The 23,364-nt window shown below is 38.0% G+C and overlaps 2 protein-coding genes across 11 annotated transcripts in view; one reads left to right on the top strand and one right to left on the bottom strand.

Annotated features, from left to right (window-relative positions):
• LOC109101715 (glutamate receptor 3) overlaps positions 1–11,701 on the top strand; it is a 110,104-nt gene extending 98,403 nt beyond the window's left edge. Inside the window, exons 13-16 of one of the 6 annotated variants that reach the window (XM_042769816.1) lie at positions 1,886–2,133; positions 7,202–7,316; positions 8,493–8,740; positions 10,325–11,701. In XM_042769816.1, the coding sequence (XP_042625750.1) occupies positions 1,886–2,133; positions 7,202–7,316; positions 8,493–8,738 (609 nt within the window). In that variant the 3' untranslated portion in view covers positions 8,739–8,740; positions 10,325–11,701. The other 5 variants (XR_006161605.1, XR_006161606.1, XM_042769819.1 and 2 more) reach the window with 5 other exon arrangements.
• Positions 11,702–13,497: 1,796 nt separating this feature from the next.
• Positions 13,498–23,364, bottom strand: part of LOC109058649 (THO complex subunit 2-like) — a 71,241-nt gene continuing 61,374 nt past the window's right edge. For 2 of the 5 annotated variants that reach the window (XM_042769811.1, XM_042769813.1), the window contains exons 33-38: positions 22,120–22,155; positions 16,292–16,465; positions 16,119–16,185; positions 15,799–15,938; positions 14,491–14,561; positions 13,498–14,367 (exon numbers count right to left, since the gene is read on the bottom strand). In XM_042769811.1, the coding sequence (XP_042625745.1) occupies positions 14,340–14,367; positions 14,491–14,561; positions 15,799–15,938; positions 16,119–16,185; positions 16,292–16,465; positions 22,120–22,155 (516 nt within the window). In that variant the 3' untranslated portion in view covers positions 13,498–14,339. The remainder of the gene's footprint in view (positions 14,368–14,490; positions 14,562–15,798; positions 15,939–16,118; positions 16,186–16,291; positions 16,466–22,119; positions 22,156–23,364) is intronic. The other 3 variants (XM_042769814.1, XM_042769815.1, XM_042769812.1) reach the window with 2 other exon arrangements.

Raw genomic sequence — 23,364 nt, 5'->3', positions numbered from 1 at the left:
ATTTAGCAACAATCCTATAAAGTGTCCATCTGTTCCTCTTGGAGTTCTGGAAGGAAACCGCTGTGACTTTTTTGCTGATGCAGTTGTCTATGTTGGCATATGTTGGCATTATTTATGTTCCCCTTGATGCATTAAATAATTCTGCAGTTTTTGTGCAAACTATTTGGCCTCTTTGAAACTCTGCTACTTTAAAGACAGACACCTCTATATAAATGCTACTAAAATACTTTTTGAAGTTATATACTTAATTGGATAGGACAGCTTAGAGATCAGACAGGGAAGCACAGGGTGGAGAGAGGGGAATGGGATTATTGAATATTGGAGTGCTGCCCACAAGTGTTTTGGCTCCAACTTAAACTATTTATTTAAAGGGGAGGTCTAATTTCATTTCATGCTTCCCAAAGAACCCAGCGTTAAGGGAAGAGTGGATGCAGTTTGTTTCTCCGGGGCAGCATCAAGAGTTGTGCAAGTGCATTTGTTTGTTCCCGGCATTTCGGTGACAAATGTTTTATAAACAAATGAAATCAAATTTAAGTCAATAAACCTGTTTTATTAATGCGATGTCATAGCTTGCAGACGATGGGTACGCACAAGCTTTGCATGCTCATGAGTCTTTAGCTCCGCCCACTGCAAGCCTCCAGGAGCTCGACTGTTTTCGGAGAGAAGCTGCATCTATCTTTAATAAATCTGATAAAACTGAAGACTCTTCGGAGATATGAAAGGTGCAGTAGTAGTAACTCAATAGGTACTCAAGATTAACATGAGACTGTGTGTGGGTTATGTTCTCTTTAAATATAACAGAGTTTGATTCAGGAAAAGAGTGGACTAGTAAGTGAGCATCATCAGTGATGGCTGGCACAGAGTGTTAAAGTCAATATAAATCAAATATAAAGCAACATACTGTATGTTTCTGTCAGCCTCAGGAACACACTTTGTCACTATAAATATATATATATATATATGCGAAATATATATATATATATATATATATATATATAAGATTATCTAGGCTGATGTTAGCATTCAGCACAAGAAGTAAAAAAAAAAAAAAAAAATTATATATAATTTTTTTTTTTTTACTTCTTGTGCTGAATGCTAACATCAGCCTAGATAATCCTAGAAGTCAGATCTGCTTATAATATTTCCCAAATAAGGTGTATGAGTGTTCTTATCATTTTCTGGACAAAAAAGCTCTCTGAACTTCACCACGGTCTGAAGCTGTATGTAGGATATTAATACCCCCCTGCCATCATAGTAGTAAACTATAGTCATATACCCACTCAATAAACTCTGACAGGTGAGGCAGTGCCAAAAGACTACACCAGTCATTTTTAAGCTATTATCAAGCCATTTTCATAGGTTTAACATTACATTAACAGCTTGAAAAATATGCTAATTTTACTAGAAACATCAGAGGCTGGAAAAGTAAACAATATTCTGGTATGAGTCAGGCAAGAAGGATGGATGGCATACATTGTGAATGCAAAGCAATTGGTTCGCTTCTTTTACATTCACATAATTGCAATCCCAGCCCGGGTGACAAAAAGTAATCCAAAAGTAATGTAATACATTACTTTCCATAAAAAAGTAACTAAAAACACATTATTATTATTTTTATTTTATTTTTACTTTTTTATGGAATAACACAGTATTGTAATGCATTACTTTTAAAAGTAACAGTGGTAGAACAAATCTACTAGTCAGTGTATCACATACTCTGCAATCTTATTGTGACCTATATACACATTGTCTGTAATTCTGTATCATTTTTATGCTTATTATCAACTATTAAGTTATGTAAACATGATGTATAAATGCAATCTTTGTGCACTTCTTGGATAATGATATACGGCCATATGTCTGTTTTTTTGTCTCCGTTGCACAGCGTTCCAAAATAGCAGTGTATGAAAAAATGTGGTCGTACATGAAATCGGCCGAGCCCTCCGTCTTCGCCAAGACCACGCCCGACGGGGTGGCACGGGTACGAAAGTCGAAGGGCAAATTCGCCTTTCTTCTCGAATCCACCATGAATGAATACATTGAGCAGAGGAAGCCCTGCGACACCATGAAAGTGGGCGGCAATCTGGACTCTAAGGGCTATGGTGTGGCGACCCCCAAAGGCTCAGCATTAAGGTGGGTGGAATAATATAACAATATTCTCCATGTTGTTATAGTATTCCACCTACCCTGATGTCCTGTGTTGTCATTTCCTCCTCCCCTCCCTCCCTCCCTCCCTCCCTCCCCCAATCCCCCTATTATGACAAAGAGGTAACGGTATAATGCATTATGAATGTTATTTGATTCACAATGATGCTTCTGATCAATTCTCTCTTCTTTAAATGTTTGTCTTCTTTTCCAGTTTTTCACCCAGATATTTTTCATTTCGAAACTTATCAGTGGCTAATTTAAGCAATCATTTCTCATTTGTGTGTGTGTGTGTGCGTCCCTTCCCGTCTCTCTGCTGTCTTTTTTGTCCTTCGATCTTTCTCTCACTGTCTCGTGTGGCTGTCCTTCCTGACTGTCGTGTTGTCACTTTTAATTTAACAGTTCAACGGTTTTTCAATTTAGCTTGTAAAAGCTGCGCTGTCACTTGTGACGAATGTTAATTGCATGATGTTTGTTGTTGTTACTTTTCTTCTCAATGACAATGTCCCCATCCCGCACACTTCAGTTTGAAACAGCGTAACCCTCCATGCCACCTTGAATATTTAACACTTTCTTTGCTCTGAGCGTCTCTTACCTTCATATTCGTGAAATTCTTAACCAAATTGTGCTCTTTCAACCATTCTGATTACTGCTATAATTGACTCTAAGTAGTAGTAGCTCACCGTATTAAGTAACGTTACCATTACTACTACTATGCTAATGCAGTAGATTGCTCACAGACCTGTGCATTTTCTTACAAGTTATGTTTTATTGTTTCAAGAATGCTGTTAACCTGGCAGTTTTAAAACTGAATGAGCAAGGCCTGTTGGACAAATTGAAAAACAAATGGTGGTACGACAAGGGAGAGTGCGGCAGCGGGGGAGGTGACTCCAAGGTCAGCCTCAATGTCACCGAAATCGGGTACCATAGTGCAGAGTAATCGGCAAGCCTGTTATCCCTGAACCGAGTCAAACCAAACAACCAACCAACAAAATCATGCATCCTTTCAGTGATCCCACATTATCTGAGAGCTAAAACAGAACCCTGACTTGGCTAACGGAGGAGAGAAAATGACCAGTATGATGTTGTCCTACTGAGGAGAAGTCACTTTGTTTTGTTTTTTTTGTGTGTCTTTTACACACTTAATTTTAGCTTACCGTTCACACACAGATGTTAGCGATGCTGTTTGGTTAGCAGCTGGAGCTGCGCTAGTTCATTAGCGGTATTAGCACAGAAGACTGGTGAACTGTTCGTGTTTTAGGAATCGCCTGGCAGACAGTAAAGAGAGACTCGAGATTGCCTTCTAGCTTTGCTTCTGCCAGGCAGCTGTCAACGAACGGTAAACTAGTCTTCTTATGGTTTTCACCATTTATGCCAGAAGTTAAAGGGGAAAAGTTTAAGTGTCCGCCTATATTTGATCAGAAATCAGAGCAATGTTTTTAGTGGTACACTTCTTAGGAGAAGTATGTCGGGACAAATCATTGTAACATTCAAGAGCGTAGATCAGGACTGGTAAAACACTGGCACAAACAGTGGGATCTGAGGCTTGAAGGGCTAAGAATAGCACACATACATGAGCATTCCCATCTCCACACGAAATCCATCACTTCATTTGATCCTGGCTATTTGTCCTGCCTCCACGAGGCCAATGTTAACCCACACAGCAGGGCATATGTGGGACGTGTTGGGCCCAGTCCAGCCCTTATTTTGTACTCATGTGGAGGTGAAGATTAACTGATGTGCTACCCTCAGACTTTCCAGTTCAATTCACAGCATTCAGAAGGGCAAAATCACTTTTATATGGAACTGTTCTTGTTGTTTGTTTTGAGAATAATGGTTAAAATATGGACACACATGATGAGGGCTAACCGTGCCTTTTCATGTGTGTTCCATACTTTAAAGTGTACAGCATTAAACGCCTCATTTTCAGGACCTTCAGAATTTGCCGAAGTAGAGCACAGATGTAGTTTGTATAATAAATGCAATATAGAGCATACATTTTCTTGACATGTAAAAGGATTTATGAAACCACTAAAAGCATTTCAATTTAACTGAAATTTCTTGCGCTCCACCGTAATTCTTCAGTGTACATTTGCATAACATTTAGGATTGGAAATGCAAGCTTTTCACCACTTAAAATATACTAGATTTTGGTAGTGCTGGAATTGGTTTTTTAATCTCATTTTTGGGGAAGATTTTTCATTTGATTTAAAGTCAACTTGAAATGGCATTCGCAACCCAATGTAATTCCGTAATGTGACATTTCTGGGTGAAATTGTGCGATGATTGCTGTGGATTGTTCAATAAGAACACAAAGATGCAAGGTATTTGCTTTTATTTGCTATTAAAATTTGTATTAATGAACTAGAGGTAACTACACTGACTGTTGCATACTAAGATTTTAGAAATCACCTACAAGACAAAAAGGCAACCCAGGCTTATTGAAATAACGTGCCTCCAAAAATTTACCTATACTTACAAATGACTGCGGTCTCCAACTGAAATGAATATAAGTAGCAATAAAACACCAACTTTTATTAATTTTTATTAATGTGGGAGATTTTTTTATTTAAATTTTTTCATGCACAATACTAAGGTAAACACGTTAGAACTTTAACCTTTCAGCGCCATTCAGCTGATGTTTCGCTTCTGATATGTACTGTACATAAACCAAAACATTGCCAGACTCGGGCTCATCTGTTTTGGATAAACCTGAACGTTTTATCGCCACCCTCTGGACATTTCACTATGAAAGTGCTTCAAAAGTGCACTTTTTTTCCAGTGAGCCTGGGTTGGGAAAAGATATAAAAATGCGCTCATATCTAGTATTGCCTAGGAGACATCAATCAAAGGCAAAAACTGTTTTTGAGGAGAGCAAGTCATTATATTGTGATCAAATATTACTTTTTTTTTAGATTTATTTTTTTAATACCATGCACTAATGAACCAGAAATGTGTATATTTCCAAAACATAATGCCAGTTTTGATTTCATGTTGACTTTAATTGTCATGTCTTTTCCATAGTTTTCTATTTCCTGAAAATGGGGCCTCTGTAATAATGTCTGTACTAGTTGTAAGGGAACAGGTTTTTCAGTACAAACAAAAGCATTGTGCCCCCTGCCTGTGGATGAAGGTGAAAGGTTATGTCAGCATTCATAATCACCTTCTTTGTTCCAGCTCTCTGTTTTTGCAGTTTGCAGTGATTTGAAGCCCCCATTAGTCGACACGCAGTGGATGGGCTAGCTCTAATGATCTAATGCAGCGAGGCTGCAGTGGTACGTCTGGACCCAGCCGCACAGCCAGCTGTGGAAAAACACAACAAAAAGACAGAAAAACAGGAGAGAAATCCACATTAAGCCACCTGCGACAAACAGACATCATGAGTCACACAACCCGTTCTCCTCTTGGCCCTTGGCAGCCTGCTGCCACCCTCGCAGCTGATAGGTTTCCCACTCCAGTCGCTCCAAATGCTCTGAGGATAATTACATTGTTAATCAATGTCTCTCCCCAAGCTAAAAGAAATGTTAGGACCACATAGCTAAATCAGTAGCAACTACGAGAAATGTAAAGAACATTTAAGTGACTAATTATGTCTAGACGAGTGATGGCATGGCTTTCAATTATAGTAAAACCAAAACAGAATTCAGTTTTAGAGGTTTACATTACGTTCTAGAAACAATGGCATTCTCTAGTCAAAAAAGTCAACATGAAATGATAATCGCAACATATGTGACTTGCAATTAAATGTAATTATTTACAAGGAAAAAGTGGGACTTTATTTAATTTAACATGAACTGAATGCAAAATGCTGAGAAACACTGCAAAAATAGTGTAGTGATTTACTTTGAGACAGAAATTGCTAGTAAATGTCACACACGATTACAAGATAATGGCAGTCAACACACTGAATTAAACATGTACTTTTGAAGTAGACAGACTAAAATAGCGTTTTCCTCTAAAACATAGTCCAGTCATCTTTATTTACAACTTTTTACGGTGTACCAAAAATCGGTTGTGCAAGAGGCTGAGCAAGTTATTGCAATATGATGAAAGATTATGAAGGCAAATATATTTTTCTTTAAAGTATTATGACCCCTGTTGAAAAAAAAAAAACAGCATATGCCGGTTAGGTATGTTTTGAAGCATGGCTGCTGGTTTAAGCTGGTTTAAACTGGTCCTAAGCTGGTCAAAAGCAACTAGCTCCTGCTCAGGACCAGCTTAAACCAGCTCAAACCGGCAGCCATGCTTCAAAACATACCTAACCAGCATATGCTGTTTTTTTTTGGAAAACTGTGCATAATAAGGCATACATGTGCATTAAGAAAATAAATAGGATCAATTTTAATTTCATGTTGACTTAAATGGTTTGCATTACACTAACTGAATATAATTGAAGGGCACCACCCAAAATGGCCACCACATCACACTCTGTACACACTCATCGATGATTATTTAGCCACTGCTTCGTTAGCCACTAATGCTAATATCATTTGCAGTAACCGCAGCTACTGATTAGCAAGACTAGCCTCTGACGTAGCATGGCTAGGCACCCAGGTAACACAGTGTTTTACTTTGCAAATGCTTTGACTCATCTGTATACGGTCTTGTTTACTTTTGTATGTGTGTTTGCTTGTTTGGTTTCTCTGTACTCTCCGCCTGTAATCCGTTCACAGAGTCCTAGCGTCCACTCTCCTCAGCCTGAGCAAAATACTACTGGTAATTTTCGTTGGTCTGTCAGTCAGTCCAGGGTTCCAGTGGAGATCCACATTCTCAGATGCTCAAATTAACCAAGACGCTTCTCTGCTTTTATAGCCACGCAGAAACCTGCCCGTTCTTCTCTTAACAGTGTATGCCGATTACTCAAAGCGATACGGGTAGGTCCTGGCACACTAGCTTAGCCCTGGTGAATGGAAGGTACTAGTCAGAATGCCTGCCACATGTGTGTTAATAATGGCCAGGAGCCCTGCTTTATCGCTTTGTAAAGTATGAAGTAGTTAAGACTTGAATAACATAAAATAACATAATATAATGTTATTTATGTTATTTCCCACGTGAAAACTCCTGTAAACCTTGCAGTATTGAAACTCAGTGAACAAGGCATCTTAGCCAAGCTGAAAAACAAATGGTGGTACGATAAGGGTGAATGTGGAACCAAGGACTCGGGAAGTAAGGTCAGTCGCTGCAGGTCTTTTGTACTGATTCCAAAAAGTGCATTTTGACATATTGTTCATATGCAAGGAACAAACCAATAGTCAATATCTTGATTTAACCCATGTGTAGTAGATTTAATGACTTACGGCCACATATAAGGAAACCATAAGGAAGCGTGGCCTAGAGTTTTGCACGATTCCCCATCATTTCCAATGATCAGCTAAGGGATACTTCTGAGACATATGTTTCTGTTCTTCTTGTTTTTTTCAGTATTTCTTCCAGTGTATGCCCTCCAATAAAGCCGTAATGATAAATCTAATGGGGAATTAGTTAAAAGTGCAAATTGATCGTCTGATTAGATTCATTTCTGCATACCAATTGTCTTTCTTGCTTATTTTCACTTGACTCAATAACCATTATGCTGCAGTTCTTACTCACCAAACTTCGAATTTAAAATTTGATGTATTAGTGTTGTTACTTATTTGTCTTTTACCCAAGAAAAAAGGCCCGTTCGTTTATTGAACCCCCAGGAACGTCATTTCTCATCGTGACAAAGAGTTTCAGCGTAAGTTTCATTAGATGAGCGAAGGTCGACGAGTCTTATTTATGACGTGAAGGCGATTTGTAGTAACAGACAGAACTGAATGGTAAAAATGCAGCAGTTGAACAGCAGCTGTGTAGAACGAGCTCGATAAAAACGGCAAATAGTGTAATACTAATGGACAAATTTTTAATGGACAAGTTTGGGGGGTAAACTGCAGCAGAATGGTTCATTCTGATTCTTAAATTCAGTACTCTGGTGTAGAAAATATGTCAAAATATGAATTTGAAGGTTAAAGGACGGAAAGGCAGTTGTTTAAAGTAAGGTTATTAAGTTAGAGGTCTGACCTGTATGTAACTGACCAGCTTCCTCAGATACATGAAGAAGCCAATGAGAAGATCAGGTTAGAGAAACCATCTACATTCACCAGTTATGGTCCTAATTGTCTCATTTGTCTTTAAATGACATTGAGCTAGACGTCTAGACACAGATGGATATCTCCATTGGAATCTAGATTCCTCTGGTAGCAGTAGAAATGTCATTTATAGCCATTAGTCCTGCTTGATAGAACTTGTGAGGTGTTGATCTGTATAGTGTGTTTTGTGTCAGGATTGCCACTGTAAGATATGCTAACTATGTCCCTCGCTTCTCTTAGGACAAGACAAGTGCACTGAGCCTGAGCAATGTTGCTGGCGTCTTCTATATTCTGGTTGGTGGACTAGGGCTGGCCATGATGGTGGCTTTGATAGAGTTCTGTTACAAGTCACGTGCAGAAGCCAAACGGTTGAAACTTGAAAAGAACACCCAAAACTATAAGCCAGCCCCGCCAGCCAACACCCAAAACTTTGCCACGTACCGAGAAGGATACAACGTGTACGGATCAGAGAGCGTTAAGATCTAATGGTAATGCCTCTACTGTGAGTGTGAGTGTGTGTGTGTGTGTGTGTGCCAAAGCTGGAGATTGTGTTTGTCATTAATTCAAGATAATCAAATCAATGGAGAAGTGCAGCAGCGTTCCGGCTGATTTTTTCCAAACGCTGGCTTGTTTTCAATCGGTTGCATCAGTCAGATTGTGCTACGGAATGCGCTGGAAACACTTAACTTAATATTTGTACTCGGGCAGAAAACAGTCAGAGATATCCACGTTCTACATGTGTATCATTTGGCCCAGAGAAAATATTTGGAAAGCCAAACCAATACAGTAGAAATAGGACAGGCGAAGACTATATAAACAGACCTGTCGTTTTTATCATCTAAAGTATCGAATTATATCACATCACAACATATTTGGGCAGTTTTTTCCACATTCATCTGTGAATCTCTGTGAAACAGATCTTGGTCATATTTCACTCTGAGATCAAGAGAGAGTCTGTTTAGAACACAAAGCTAATTTCAGAGCTACTATAGGTTTTGCTTTGTGGGGCGGGGGACATACTGTACATACGAGAGAGAGAGTGAGAGAGAGAGAGTTTTACTTATAAATTCAGGGTAAATTCGTAAATTCATAGAAAACAATATTTTAGCATTAGGGAACACTATTGTGACTCAATAGCTTACAAATACTGGCGGTTTAACCATTATAGAAACATAAAAGATGATTTTGTAATAGTCAATACTGTTAGTTTTGGGTGCTGGTGGTCTAATAAATTTAAGCACTGTATATGTATGTATATGTGTAAACTATACTGACTGTTTTTAAAGAAGTCTCTTGTGCTCACAAAGGCTGCATTTATTAGATCAAAATAGAGATAAAAATCTGTAATATTGTTAACTATTATTACAATTCAGTATTACAAACATATTTTAAAATGTAATTTATTCCTGTGAAGCGAAACTGAAATTTCAGCAGCCATTACTCTAATATCACTCTGTATATTATAAATATGTTGATTTGGTGTTCAATAAACATTTCTTAATATCAATGTTGAAATCAGTTGTACTGCTTAATATTTTTGTGGAAACCTTATATATATATATATATCTCTTATTTGATTAATAGAAAGTTCAAAAGAACAGCATTTATTAGAAGGGAAAGTTTGCAACAATGAAAAGTCACTAGTCAATTTTGAATTGAATGCCTTTTAAGTATTAATTTATATTAAATAATATTTTCACCTCATAGTAATGATAATTTGGTGAGTTGCTAGTTGGACAAAAATACATACATGCATACATAAACATATATTTTTTCTATGCACAACGACTTTCATTAGTTTTTGCCGTGCAATATGAGATGTGTTCTTGGCAGGAGTTATTCTCAGCAGTCTATGTTGTAATGTATCAAATAAATACATTATAGATTTTTTCCACATACATCGTACCTGAATGTTCTGATCATGTTGCATTAAAAATGTTTTAAGATTTAACGTGACATTTCACAGCGGCTGAAGAGATCAGAGGATAGATGATAATACACTGTAGAATCAGCTTAAACACAAACTTTATTTTCCCACTGCGTGATACTCTCTGATGTGTGTGTGTGTGCAGAGCGGCAGTCTGGCAGCGTGGTGTGACACCTCACAGAGACGGCTGGATCTTCAGGAGGGGTCACCCGCCCCTCTCGCCCCCTCTCTCCATACACATCAGCTCCAGCCGACACAGCACGCTCCTGCACGGACCGGCGCAAGAATTGGAATCGATTTCTTCAGTGCCTTATGGAATATTCAGAGTATCACACTGATGCAAACTCACGGCTGAAGCATTGCATCGCTCCAATCACTCAAACCCACGGAATGCCATCATCATCATCATCATCCCTGTGAAATAAAATCTCCATGGACAGCGAGAAATAAAGCCATCACTTGCGATCTTAGCACACCGAATGAGCCGATCTGACTCGAGACGTCTTCTCTGGACTTTGTGGAACCCGGTGGTCGAGCAAACGCTTGTAATACTGTAAATTTGCTTTCACACTCGTTCAGTCGGTGTATTCATTTATCAGATCATGGATCGGTTCAATTCCAGATCAGGATCTTTGTGAGTCGGTCCGATCTGTTGCAGCATATCACGTGCTTTTCTTTTGTCTGATCTATATTTCTCAGAAGTTCAGCTGGAAGTTCAGAAGCTATAAACCCCATTTGACCTTCAATAATGCGAGTTTTACAAAACCAAAAATCGCCACACGATTTCATTCACACACACACGTGCTTACAGACATGAACTTCCAAGGTTTTGTAGTTATCACAGCCTACTGTACAAGAAACTGAAGCTAGAAATCGGATCACATCAATGTAGATAAACCGCAACTCACAAAAGGACATGGCTTTTACGATGTAGTATTTGATTACCTCACGGTTTTCCGAATATAATTCGCACATCAATCAAGCTTTTATTTGATGAGCATTATTAGTGTTTGGTGAATTATTTAGCAAACGAGACTAGGATTAATAACATTTACAATAGATTTATAAAAGGAGCTACGGGAAGCTAGCACATTTACATTTTTGTGTTGGAGAGAAGGAAAACCAACTGTGACTCCACGGGACCGAGGATACGGCCCATCCGTCACCATGGACAGATCGTTTTATAACGAAAAGCTTTTAAAAGACTACAAATCTGTACATTTCTAGTGAAGGATTCCCAAGCGAGTGACTGAATTCCCAAATTTTCTATCTGCATGTGAAAACTTGTGATTGTCAAGTAAAGCCCTGCGACTTCCATTAGATTCTAGAGGGTCGGTAGAAAGTGGGTTCAGCTTTCATATTTCGACCTGTTCCTGACCTGTTCAACAGCACTTCAGCCCTGAGGATGTGACCCAGAGACGTGCATGCGTGGCTGTCGTTCCCCGAGCCCTGATAGTGAGGCCTTGTACAAGGAATTTTAATACATTTTGTAAATAAAAAAAAAAAAAAAAAAAAAAAAAAACCTGAATGGAAGAATGTGTGGGGGCTTTTTTATGCACACAATGAATCTGAGTGCTGAGACAACTTTGTGGAATACAAAGAAACCATTCACTTTATAAAGAATGACACTCTGTACCTGCACAAAACTTTTACTTCTTACAGTCAAAGGAGGTATAACGTTATAATTTACGAATAGATGGAGTCACCACCACATGTATGAATTGACTTTCTCCACCAGGAAGGAAATGTTTTGTTGCACACTAGATAGATAGATAGATAGATTTGTGCTGTTAATTTTATAATAGATAAAATAATAAAGCTTTATAAGCACTTTTTAATCCAAAGGCCTTTAACAGTGAATGCGCTCAGAACAGTCTATAAATTATTTACTTTAAAGAACAATTGCAGGAGCCTATATATACACACTAATATATATACACACATATATATACATATATATATATATATATACCCTGGAGCACAAAACCAGTCCTAAATCGCTGGGGTATATTTGTAGCAATAGCCAAAAAAAAAAAAAAAAAAAAAAAAAAAAAAAAAAAAAAAAAACTTTTCTTTTATGCCAAAAATCAATTTCAATTTATTTATTTAAATGGGACAGTGCATATTCATGAACGTACAAAGTTGAACGTAAATATGCCGGATTTAGCACAATGCTAATTTCCTTCCGTAGTCCCAAACATAAACAAATACAAACCAAAAAACAAACAGACAATATACATATCAACAAATATACATATATAGCTAAATAAACAATAAAAGTTCCTATACCTTATTATACTTATTGTAATACTAATTTAAAATGCATAGGATATTAAGGATATATCATTAGGATATTAAGTAAAGATCATATCCCATGAAGATATTTTGTAAATTTCCTGACATAAATAGATCAAAACTTATTTTTTGATTAATAATATGCATTGTTTAGAATCCATCTGGAAAACTTCAAAGGGGATTTTTCTCAGTATATAGATTTTTTTTTGCACCCTCAGATTCCAGATTTTCAAATAGTGGCATCTTAGCCAAATATTTTTCCTATCCTAACAAAACATACATCAATGGAAAGCTTATTTATTCTGCTTTCAGATGATGTGTGTGTGTACACACACATATAGAAAAATTGACACTTAAGAGTTTTGTGGTCCAGGGTCACATATATACAGCATATACATACGTAGTTCAAATCAAAGGCAAAATTATTGTTTGTAAAATGTTAGTGAGAACTAACTTCATACCTCCACTAAAATCCCCAAAACACCAGTAGATTATTAATATTACATTGCTATGCTTACATATATTAAAACATATTAGTACTACTGGTCATTTATAAGTACTGTAATAAGCCTAATAGTAACATTAACACACAGATTACATAGAACTGCTCTAGATAAAGTTAAATTTCATTCATTGTACATTTCTCAGAGTGAAAAACTGCACTTCATTTCGCCGAGATGCTTACTGAATAAATGTCATCAAATGGCTTGTTTGTGACTTAATTTAGTTTTGTGGCAGTTGTAACCAGCTTTATATTTTGTAACTAACACAACAGCATTCAGAGATTTGTGTCCAAATATTTCATGTTTGCTGTGTATGTGGAACTGATAAATTCATCTTGTGTATTTGAAGTATCTGACGAGGTGATCATGAAGAGCTCAGAGAAGCACTGATATCAGACTCTTCACCAACGCTACCCTGTCAGGTGTTCAGGAGCTTCTGCAAATTGGTGCAATAAATGCAGTTATTTGGTTTTGCAAAATCCCAAAGAATCCAATAAAAAAAACAACAAGAGACATGCGATACACTAATAAAACTATTTTATTTAGAAAAAGCATACACTGTAGATTCTGCCAGATAAAAACTCCATCAAGTAATTTGGAAAGTCATGAATTGTTTCCTTTTTAGTCCACTTATTCACGGAGAAATCCAGCTTGCCATTCTTCATACAAATCTATTAAAAACATGATTGAACACACAAAGGAAATCCAGGGGCGTACATTTGAAATGAAAGTAACAGGAAGTGTCTTATTACATGGAACCATTTTATTTCTGTGTACATAATATACAAATAGAGCATTTGTACGGCTTCAAACACCTAGACTAAATATCACATGTGAATTAAAAAAAAAAGGAAAAGTAGTATTCAGGAAACCAGAGCTTTCTTTTTACTTAAAAAGAAAGAAAAGAAGAAAGAAAACAGAAAAGAAAGTAATAAGCAAGGTCATAAAAACGCAAGCATTTGAGAGCGACACCAATTCAACCTGAATCTGTTTGTGATGCAAGGAGCACATTGTGCTAAATATTAAAGGAAACAAACTTTCAGTGTAGTACTGAAAATATCACAATAAAAATGGCAGATTAAAATACGAGCGACGACATTTCTAGGCAAAACAACAGACGTTTGGATGCAGGCAATGCGAGTCCTCTTTCCAGACGGTGATCGGAGAAGGGAATTAAGATGCTGACGTGGTTGAGAAAGCTGGGCTGATGAATCCTGCCGCCAGTGCCACTCAGGAAACTTCTGCATTATCCACAAGCACACTGCATATCAATTAACTGCTCTTTTTCACTTTCACTGAGCCATCTCTGCACTCTTAAAGCACTTCCTCCACATGAACGCTCACCTCGAGTGTCAGCATAGATTATCTGTGCTTTTCTGATGATTTATGGGTGATGAATGTTAAGGAAAAACAGCAGCGAGCTGAGTTTGTGTAAAGCTGATTTCTATACTAAAAGCATGGCTTCTTTTCATCTCTACACGCTGCCGTTGGTGTTTAAGGCATCAAAGGATATTGTTTCTTCTCTTCTTTAGCGCCAGTGCTGTCTCTCTTCTTTTCGGATTTCTCTTTGTCGTGCCTGGACTCCTGAAGCAGAGGAAACACGAGAGCGTCACTCTGGATCTACAGTTAGTGTTTCACTGGTGCACTGGGTGTTTAGTTGAGTTTAGATGGAGTTAATAAGGGCTTCTCTGCAGCTGATCAAGCAGTGTTCATTTCTAAAGCTTTGTTTCAGGCACAGGGTTCGTCTCCTCATGAAAACACTAAATACACCAAACTAAGTCTCCTACATTTAAAACAAACACATTTACTTTATATGTTTCAAACTAAAAGGGTTTAAAAAAAAAGTAGCATGAAACCTGAGATACTCAAGCAGTGTTATTATATTTTAGATTCTGAAGTCAATTTTAAGAGACGTGTAAGACATTAGATTTGTTACAGCAATGGCATTCTAATTCTAGAAGAACAATCACGTCAAAAGTAATCTAATGATCCAAACTATATAACGATAAAAATGTTACACAAATTAAAACAAAAGAAATAAACACTACTTCACTGTAAAATTACAAATAATAATAATAACACTAATTTTATTTTACATTACAACTGTAAAAATGCCAATACTACTATTTGTGGCTCTTATTTTTCTAATTTACAAACATTTAACCGTTTAAGCTTTTGACAGAAAGCTGCAGGGAGCCCTTAAAGCTGCTCTTCTGTCCATAACCCCTTCTCATTACAGGTTTATGAAGATGGCTGGTGCATATCATGTTCCCAAACTCAGAGCAGATGCAGAGAGCAGCAAACACCGGCGGATCACGTGTAAATGAACACAGTGCTGCGCTTCATTCTGAAACACACAGCGCTTATTTAAACCGCAACCACTAAGCCACATCATCATTTCAGTTTATTCTGGTTAATTGTGCAGCTCCAGTAATCGCTATAGTTATCGTTATTGGCATTGACCACGATGATTTGAATATAATCTTTCTACATTGTCTTCTAAAAGCATTTTTCAGTGCATTGTTAATCACCAAGTTAAAATGATTTAATTATAGTCATGATGCATCTTCTAATGCCACCTCATTTTTTTATTAACACAGACTGTGATATTCTGTTCTCTAGTCATTGGTCATTCACTCAATGGAATTTTTTTTTTTTTTTGCACACTTTAGGTTCTAATCACAAACCTTTTTTGTGGTCTCTAGCATAAACATGAAGGATAAGTGGAGTTGAACACTTTCAGGGGTGTGTTTGACATCTTAATTAACCCCAGCTGTGAGCGATGGAAGCAGTGGAGGTGGAACAGAACACAGTCACAAACCTTTTTGCCTCCAGAGGTCTTCTCCGGTTTGGCCAGATCGCTCTTGTCCTTGCTGGTGGACTTGGAGCGTTTGCTGCTGTCCTTGTCGTTGGAGTGTGGCGATTCGGAGGGGCTGGCGCTCTTGCTGTGTTTGGAGGAGCCTGTGTGAAGAGAGAGAGCGCAGTCATGTTAGTCAGATAACATGAGAGCTGTGCCGCCGTGGGGAGGGCTTTCTGATTGCCTCCGCCGCACAGAAAGAGAGCTTTCTGCTACGCTAGCTCGCCTCTCCTAGTCTCGGCAGACGGCAAAACAAATTTAAAAGATAGGCGTAATCGACTCACTCATTCCATTTTCATCTTTGCGGCGCTTGGCTTCCTGGCTCATCTCGCGGTCACTGTTTGAGTAGTCCTAGATGAAGAAACGGCACAAATCAACATCACACGCGTCAATTACTGCTCTGTACTCAAAGACGTCCATGTCGTAACTGAGAAACTGTGTGCTTTATGAACCTCACCAAGTGCCCAAGTCCTTTAACTGCGTCAGGGACGGAGCCACTTACTCGTTTCCGGTCCTTCCGGTCTTCTTTCTTCTCCCTCTCGTTGGAACGGTCCCTGGATTTGTCAGACTCTTTCTTCTCGTCGTCCTTCTCTTTGCTCTTGGGCAGGACTGTGCTGTGGTTAGGATGGTGCTGAGGGTTGGATGGAGAGATAAGAGAGGGTTAACGCCTCACAGGATGCGAGCTACAGCATTCGCAGCGGCCCGCTGCCACTTCATTAGCACGCCCCATTAGAGTCGTACTCGCCTTCCCATGAGCCTTCACACCTCACAGTGCTACCAGACACACCCACTGGAAGTCCAAGCACTCTATTAGAAGCTGAACGCACATATGCAGCCCTTTCACCTGCCTCGCATCAGGCATTCAACGCACCTCAAAACAAGCACCAAACCTCCATGTGAAAAGTGTAACAAAAGGGCCATTTTAGACAGCAACAAAAAAAAGGCAAGAAGGATCAACCACTGTTTTGGTGCTAATTTCCCCATGAATTCAATGGCCAATACGAGCCAAAAGGATGAAAGGCAAAATTAATATTTGACCTGTACGTTAAGGCTGCACAAAATGGGTTAAATAATCATTATTTTTGCTCAAAAATATAATCACGATTGACTTTTTTTAACATTTAAAGAATTAAAGCACTGTCACATAAGCACAAATGAAGAGAACGTCAGCTTGCATTGTTTGCTCACAGATTTAGTCTCCGCAAACAGCAGCATGGAAGAAAACAGACTGGCTGCTTTACTCTTTTATTTAAGCAGAATCTCTCAATAACTCCAGCTTACATGTTTGCTCGTGTTTTCACCTCATCAGTGCATTTTTCCTTAATATAGAGAGAGCACGTGCAGATGGTTGCCAGGTTGGGAAGATTAAGTAAACCACTGGGCAGAAATTTTTCCAATTTATGAAAAAGTTCTGATTGGGGGATTTAAACTCTTGAAATCTGGCAACTGCAACCATGAAATCTTGTGGTGACTTGTTACCAATGCCAAAAAAAAAAAAAAAAAAAAATTAAAAAGAAACTTTCAGGATTAAAAAAGAATATACATCTATCTATCTATCTATAGTTGACCTCTTCAAACAAGCACTGAGCACTGAAACATTACAATGCTTAAGAATGTAAAATCTTCAGAAAATGGATGAAAACCTTTTGCAAAGCAAAGAAATTCATTTGGAGAACAACTTGGAAAGTGCTCAAATAACAAGAATGAAGCATGAGCAAGCAAGATAAACTGCTGTTGGCATTCATTCAAGCTTAACATCAACACCTCACACAGAAAATGACAAAACTAAATGCTTGCTGTATTCACTCTCACTCTCAGCAAACTTTCAAGGGGAGGCGACGTAAAAGTATTTAAATTAATATATTACAATAAATACAAAAAAAAATAAATACCAAAACTAAAAAATATTGCTTTATCTGTATATATATATACATATAAAAATATTTGTGTGTGTGTATATATATATATATGTATATATATATATACACACTATATATATATATATATATATATATATATATATACATATATATATATATATATACACATACATATATATATATATATATACATATATATATATATATATATACATATATATATATATATATACACATACACATTTTACATATATATATATATATATATAACACATACATATATATATATTGTAACACATCAGCAGATTAGTTGGTTATATACAAAATAATATCATATTTACTTATATATGTATATACCCATATAGTGAATGCTAATGCTCCAAATATATTCATGTGATAAGATAAAATAATGAAGATTTATAAAAAAAAAAATAAAATAAATGTAAACTCATTTGTTGTTCGATGACAGCAGCAACAACAAGATTTATAAAAAAAAAAATAAAAAAAAATAAATAATAATAAAAACCCCTGTCTTTGCAAATTAATGAAGATGTATTTTCATGTGGAACCAGCTATATATAGTCTAATTTTATCCTTAACACGACACAAGCTGCCAGACGAACGGGACAGAAACTCAACCTCCCACATCATGTTCAGCAACTCAAAAGAGCTTCATTACCAATTTGCTGCAGTGCTATTTTATATTTATCTATCTATTTTTTAATTTTTTAAGTTGTTTGATCATTTGCCTGCTGGAACTGACACATACAGAATAAAGTAACTTAATTAAAGTGAATAATAAAATAAATAATAATAAAGTGTCCATGTGCATAAAAGCACACTCACAAAAATAAGATTTTTGTTTGCAATATAACAGCAGAATGTGGTTGGTGTTGTTTGGAAAACTGCCATTTCAGACTCTACCACTGATCCAAAGATGCTCTGCTGATACATGTGAAGGAGAGGAACGAAACCAGACTGAGATCCAACAGAGTTCAACCCGCGGACATGAAAAAACACCCGTAACATCTAATACGATTTTCATGCGCGTCTCTTCAGTAAAGACGCTCCTGTGATTAGTAGTATATCTCCAGCACATGCGTTCAGATCAGGGTTGCCAGGTTTTCACAACAAATCCTGCCCAGTTGCTTCTCAAAACTAGTCCAAAACTAGCCCAATCGCGTTTCCAGGAGGTTCCCCGATAAAAATTGCAACCCGGGGTTAAAATATAAGTTTTTTTGTCAGGGCTGCCCTGGTAATATTCACATTTTAGGGGCTAAATATCACGTTATTGGTATTGGGGTCGCTTCAACCCGCGGACATGAAAAACAACCGCAGACTTGGCAACACTGGTTGGCATTTACTACACAGAGCCATGATTCACTGACAGTCTACACAAAATCGATTTTAAAATCGCAGGCGATTCTTTGAAAGGGATTTTGTGTAGCTTGTCGGTGGACTACGGCTCTGTGTAGTAAACACCGCTCCACCTGAACCAGTGTTGCCAAGTCTGCAGTTGTTTTTCATGTCCGCGGGTTGAAGCGACCCCAATACCAATAACGTGATATTTAGCCCCTAAAATGTGAATATTACCAGGGAAACCCTGCCAGAAATGTATATTTTAACCCCGGGATGCAATTTTTTTTCGGGGAACCTCCTGGAAATGCGATTGGGCTAGTTTTGGACTAGTTTTGAAAAGCAACTGGGCATGATTTGTTGTGAAAACCTGGCAACCCTGATCTTAACGTACGTGCTGGAGATATACTACTAATCACAGGAGCGTCTTTACTGAAGAGATGCGCATGAAAATCGTCCTCGATTTTTTGCACAGCCCTACTGGGGGAAAAACGATCGCTCTCCACATGACCTGAGCATTCACTCCACATCTTCACCAGTTTACTGTAGCCTCTACGCCTCCTTCAAGATCTGACACTGTAGAGATTTCTGATACCTGAAAGAGACGTCCTTTAAAGTCACATCTTACAGATTCAGTCTGATGTGTGAATACACTGGTTTTGTGAACCAGTTAATAAAAGTGCTTTATTTTCAATTGCTGAAAGATTACTTGACTTGAAACGGCTGCTGAAATCCTGACACACTTCCAGGAACATTTACGCCGTCTGTATCTTGGTTCCGTCATTTTTACAATCACTTCATAATCAGTCAATAAAAGACCAAGTATTGTGTTTAAAAGAACCGAAATGAATATGATGTGTATGAAACCGGTATGAATTATTGTAAAACCCGTCTGGTATTGCTTTGACTGAAGGTCTCGTGACAACCCTACAGGGTCCTGCGATAAGTTAAAGACACATGCTTTCCCAACATCATAAAGCACCTCTGTTTCGAGGGGTATTTCTGTGAACGACTGCAGAATTAATCACATGAACGAAAACCACTTTAACACCAGAATCCAAAATGAAAAGTGAATTAGAAGAAAATACACACAGCTGACACAATATCCTACAAGAAACAACCCGACCCTGCTGGCTCAGGAAAACAACAGATCGTGTAACTAATGCTAAATACATCTATACTGAGGGTCTGTAAGGCCTTTTCTCTTCCTTCATATCTGGATGATCCTGCAGTTAATGTGAGGGAATACTTTGACAGCCGGCCTTCAGAGAGAGAGAGGAGAGAAAGAGAGAAGAGTGAGGAGAAGAGAGAGGAGAGAGAGAGAGACATCAGCATATTTTCAAACATCCTTCAGTGACCAAACTGCAAAACACTTATCTCAGGCTGCTCAAAATTCAGCTGTACTGCTTTTTCAGGTGGTGCCATCAGCATATTTTCAAACATCCTTCAGTGACCAAACTGCAAAACACTTATCTCCCGCAGGCTGACAGGAGCTGTTCAAAAGAGACCGGAGTGGTAGAATAGAGGACCAGAGTCCAATCAGACAGCGAGGGCTGAGAGAGGAGCCCAGGAGAGCATAGCCACAGGAAGAATGGAGGATATTGTTGGGCTGAAATGACATTAGCAGAATATAAAATGTCTTGGCAGAGGAGGAGAGGGATGTGCGGGCACAAGAGCGCTACGCATGATTCAGCCATCTTCTGAAGGGAAAAGGCACTTTTTAAAGACCGATATACCACTAGAAACATTGCACACCTGGCATGTGCCGCAAAACGTGCTGTAATCCACAAACACATTCATGATGACATACAGCGTGAGGACAGTTTCTGCAGCGAGACCAGATCAACATCGGGAGTATCTCAAAGGCTAGAGAGCTGCCCACACACAGTATTTCTGGGCATCTGTCTGAAGTAATGCTGCCTACATAGACAGCATTCCTGTGCATCACAAGCAGGTTTTGGAACTCAATGAAATCAGTTTTATTTTTCCCCAAATTGTGCATTTTACATTTTAATTGTTAAATGACATTTATTTGTAATAATAACAAATGGACCCTGGACCACAAAACCAATATTAAGTGTACATACATCTAAAAGCCGAATAAATAAGCTTTCCATTGATGTATGGTTTATTAGGATAGGACAATATTTGGTCGAGATGCAACTATTTGAAAATCTGAAATCTGAGGGATCAAAAAAATCAAAATATTGAGAAAATCACCTTTAAGTCTATTACTAATAAAAAAATAAGTTTTGATATATTTACAGTAGGTAATTTACAAAATATCTTCATGGAACATGATCTTTACTTAATATCTTAATGATTTTTGGCATAAAAGAAAAATCAATAATTTTGACCCATACAATGTATTTTTGGCTATTGCTAGAAATATACCCCAGAGACTTAAGACTGCTTTTGTGCTCCAGGGTCACATATGACGTGTAATCAACTGAATTCATAAAACTATTTAATCTGTCAAAATGTTAACAATAACAGTACCCAACGAAACCAGTTTTAGCAAGAATCTGTTAAAAATTAAATGCAAACAAATGATCAAAAATCCTAATGCTCAAAAGTGATATATTTATGTTATAATTTCAGGTTAAAGCAAACTTATTTTGCGGGGTTTGCATTTGTGTTTTATCAAATGAAATGCATTCATGTCACATTTGCACAGCCCTACTTTTGATTTATTCATCCAAATTTGGCTAAATTCAGGGATTCATGGATTGCACAATTCCTTCTGCATTTTGGAAATCATAGGGCCCTATTAGGGCCCCACAGGGGTGTTTGGGCATGAAACAAATGCAGCCTAATGACAGTATCTGTGGGCATCACAAATCTGTTTAAAACAATAAAACATGCTGTCTAACTATACTGCATGTTTGGCCATCAAAGGTACATTTTGGACAAATACTTCCATCATGAACAATATATTTGAGCATTGTTCGGAAGTTTTGAACCAATACCGCCGACCAATATTGCCTGAATGGTCTGGGTAGACAGTTTACTAGTTTGAAGACACAATCAGAATTAAGAAGGTCCAAACCTTTGAAGCTGAGTCCTTGAAGTCGTTGAGATTGTCCTGTAGGAATGAATGGAGATGACAGATGAGCTGGAGAGGATGGCACACAGCAGGAGAAAGGCTGGGGGAGGCTGGCCGTCAATCAACACATCCCCAAAGACCTTCAAAGACTAGAACTTTCACATGGTTAGAGACGAAGAGACCGGACTATCGGAGCCTAACGCTAGTCTGCGCTGGACTCGCTCAACCTGCATGTGTTTGGAGAACGTCACTGCACTGAGCATCACAGGTAAACGTCTCAACTCTGTGTATCTTTGGTCTAAAATAGAGCATACATTCTGTGAATTAACTATGGGAGTTGATGAAGATGACAAAACAAGCTAAACTCAGCTAGGATTCATAAATAAAGGGAATAGAAGGAGGTCATGTACACTTTGGCATGAGGTCTCACTCATAGACAATTGCAACAAGATTCCTGGTCACGGATGGACAGATCCCTCTGGGAAGGCTATGCCCACACTTTTTTTCCTGGTGGCCTTTCTCTTTATGCAGTAGTTGTTGGTGACGCGGCTTTCTCTGGATGCTGAAGGAACCATCTGCTGGTTGCACGGATGTCTGGGAAGCTCTCGTTGAAAACCCTTCCACGAATCGGGTGTGGAAAAGAAAAAAAAAAAACAGGGTGGATAAAAAAAAAGCAAGCAATGGCAGTGAAGAGAAGCACATTCCTGTCTGGGATCCCAGATCGGGGAAACATTGCAGCTCCTGCAGAAGTCGCCGACGTGAATCAGGATTTCTTCCAGCGGAAACATTCTTGTCTTGATGTTTGGTTTAACAAAAAAAAAAAAAAAAAAAAAAAAAAAAAAAAAAGACTGATTCTTATTTATTTCTCTTATGCTTTGCTTCCTCGGCAAGTAATATGCTATGATTAAAAAAAAAAAAAAAAAATCAAAAAGGGAGGGCGCTTTACAAAAATAAATACTTATATTTACAATCTTACAAAAAGTACGGTGTACTACAGGCACTTGGGTAGATTCTCTTAGCATGAAAAAGTGAGCAAAAACGAAGCATGTGCTAGAATTTAAGATTTTGGCAAGTCCTTGGAAATTTATCTTAAAAATTTGACATCTATTGAAAAATGCTTCTCCAAAAAAATAGTCCATTAGATGCCAAATTCCCCCCACTGCTCTCCTACAACGGCTGGGCTCCAGAGGCCTCCTCTCAAACTCCAGCGGGTGACGTGGAGGAAAACACGTGATCTCCGACAGGTGG

Source organism: Cyprinus carpio, chromosome A14 (assembly GCF_018340385.1).
Source record: "Cyprinus carpio isolate SPL01 chromosome A14, ASM1834038v1, whole genome shotgun sequence".
Classification (NCBI taxonomy): domain Eukaryota; kingdom Metazoa; phylum Chordata; class Actinopteri; order Cypriniformes; family Cyprinidae; genus Cyprinus; species Cyprinus carpio.
The sequence above is the reverse complement of the archived record's forward strand: the minus strand, read 5'-3'. Positions and strand labels throughout refer to the sequence as shown.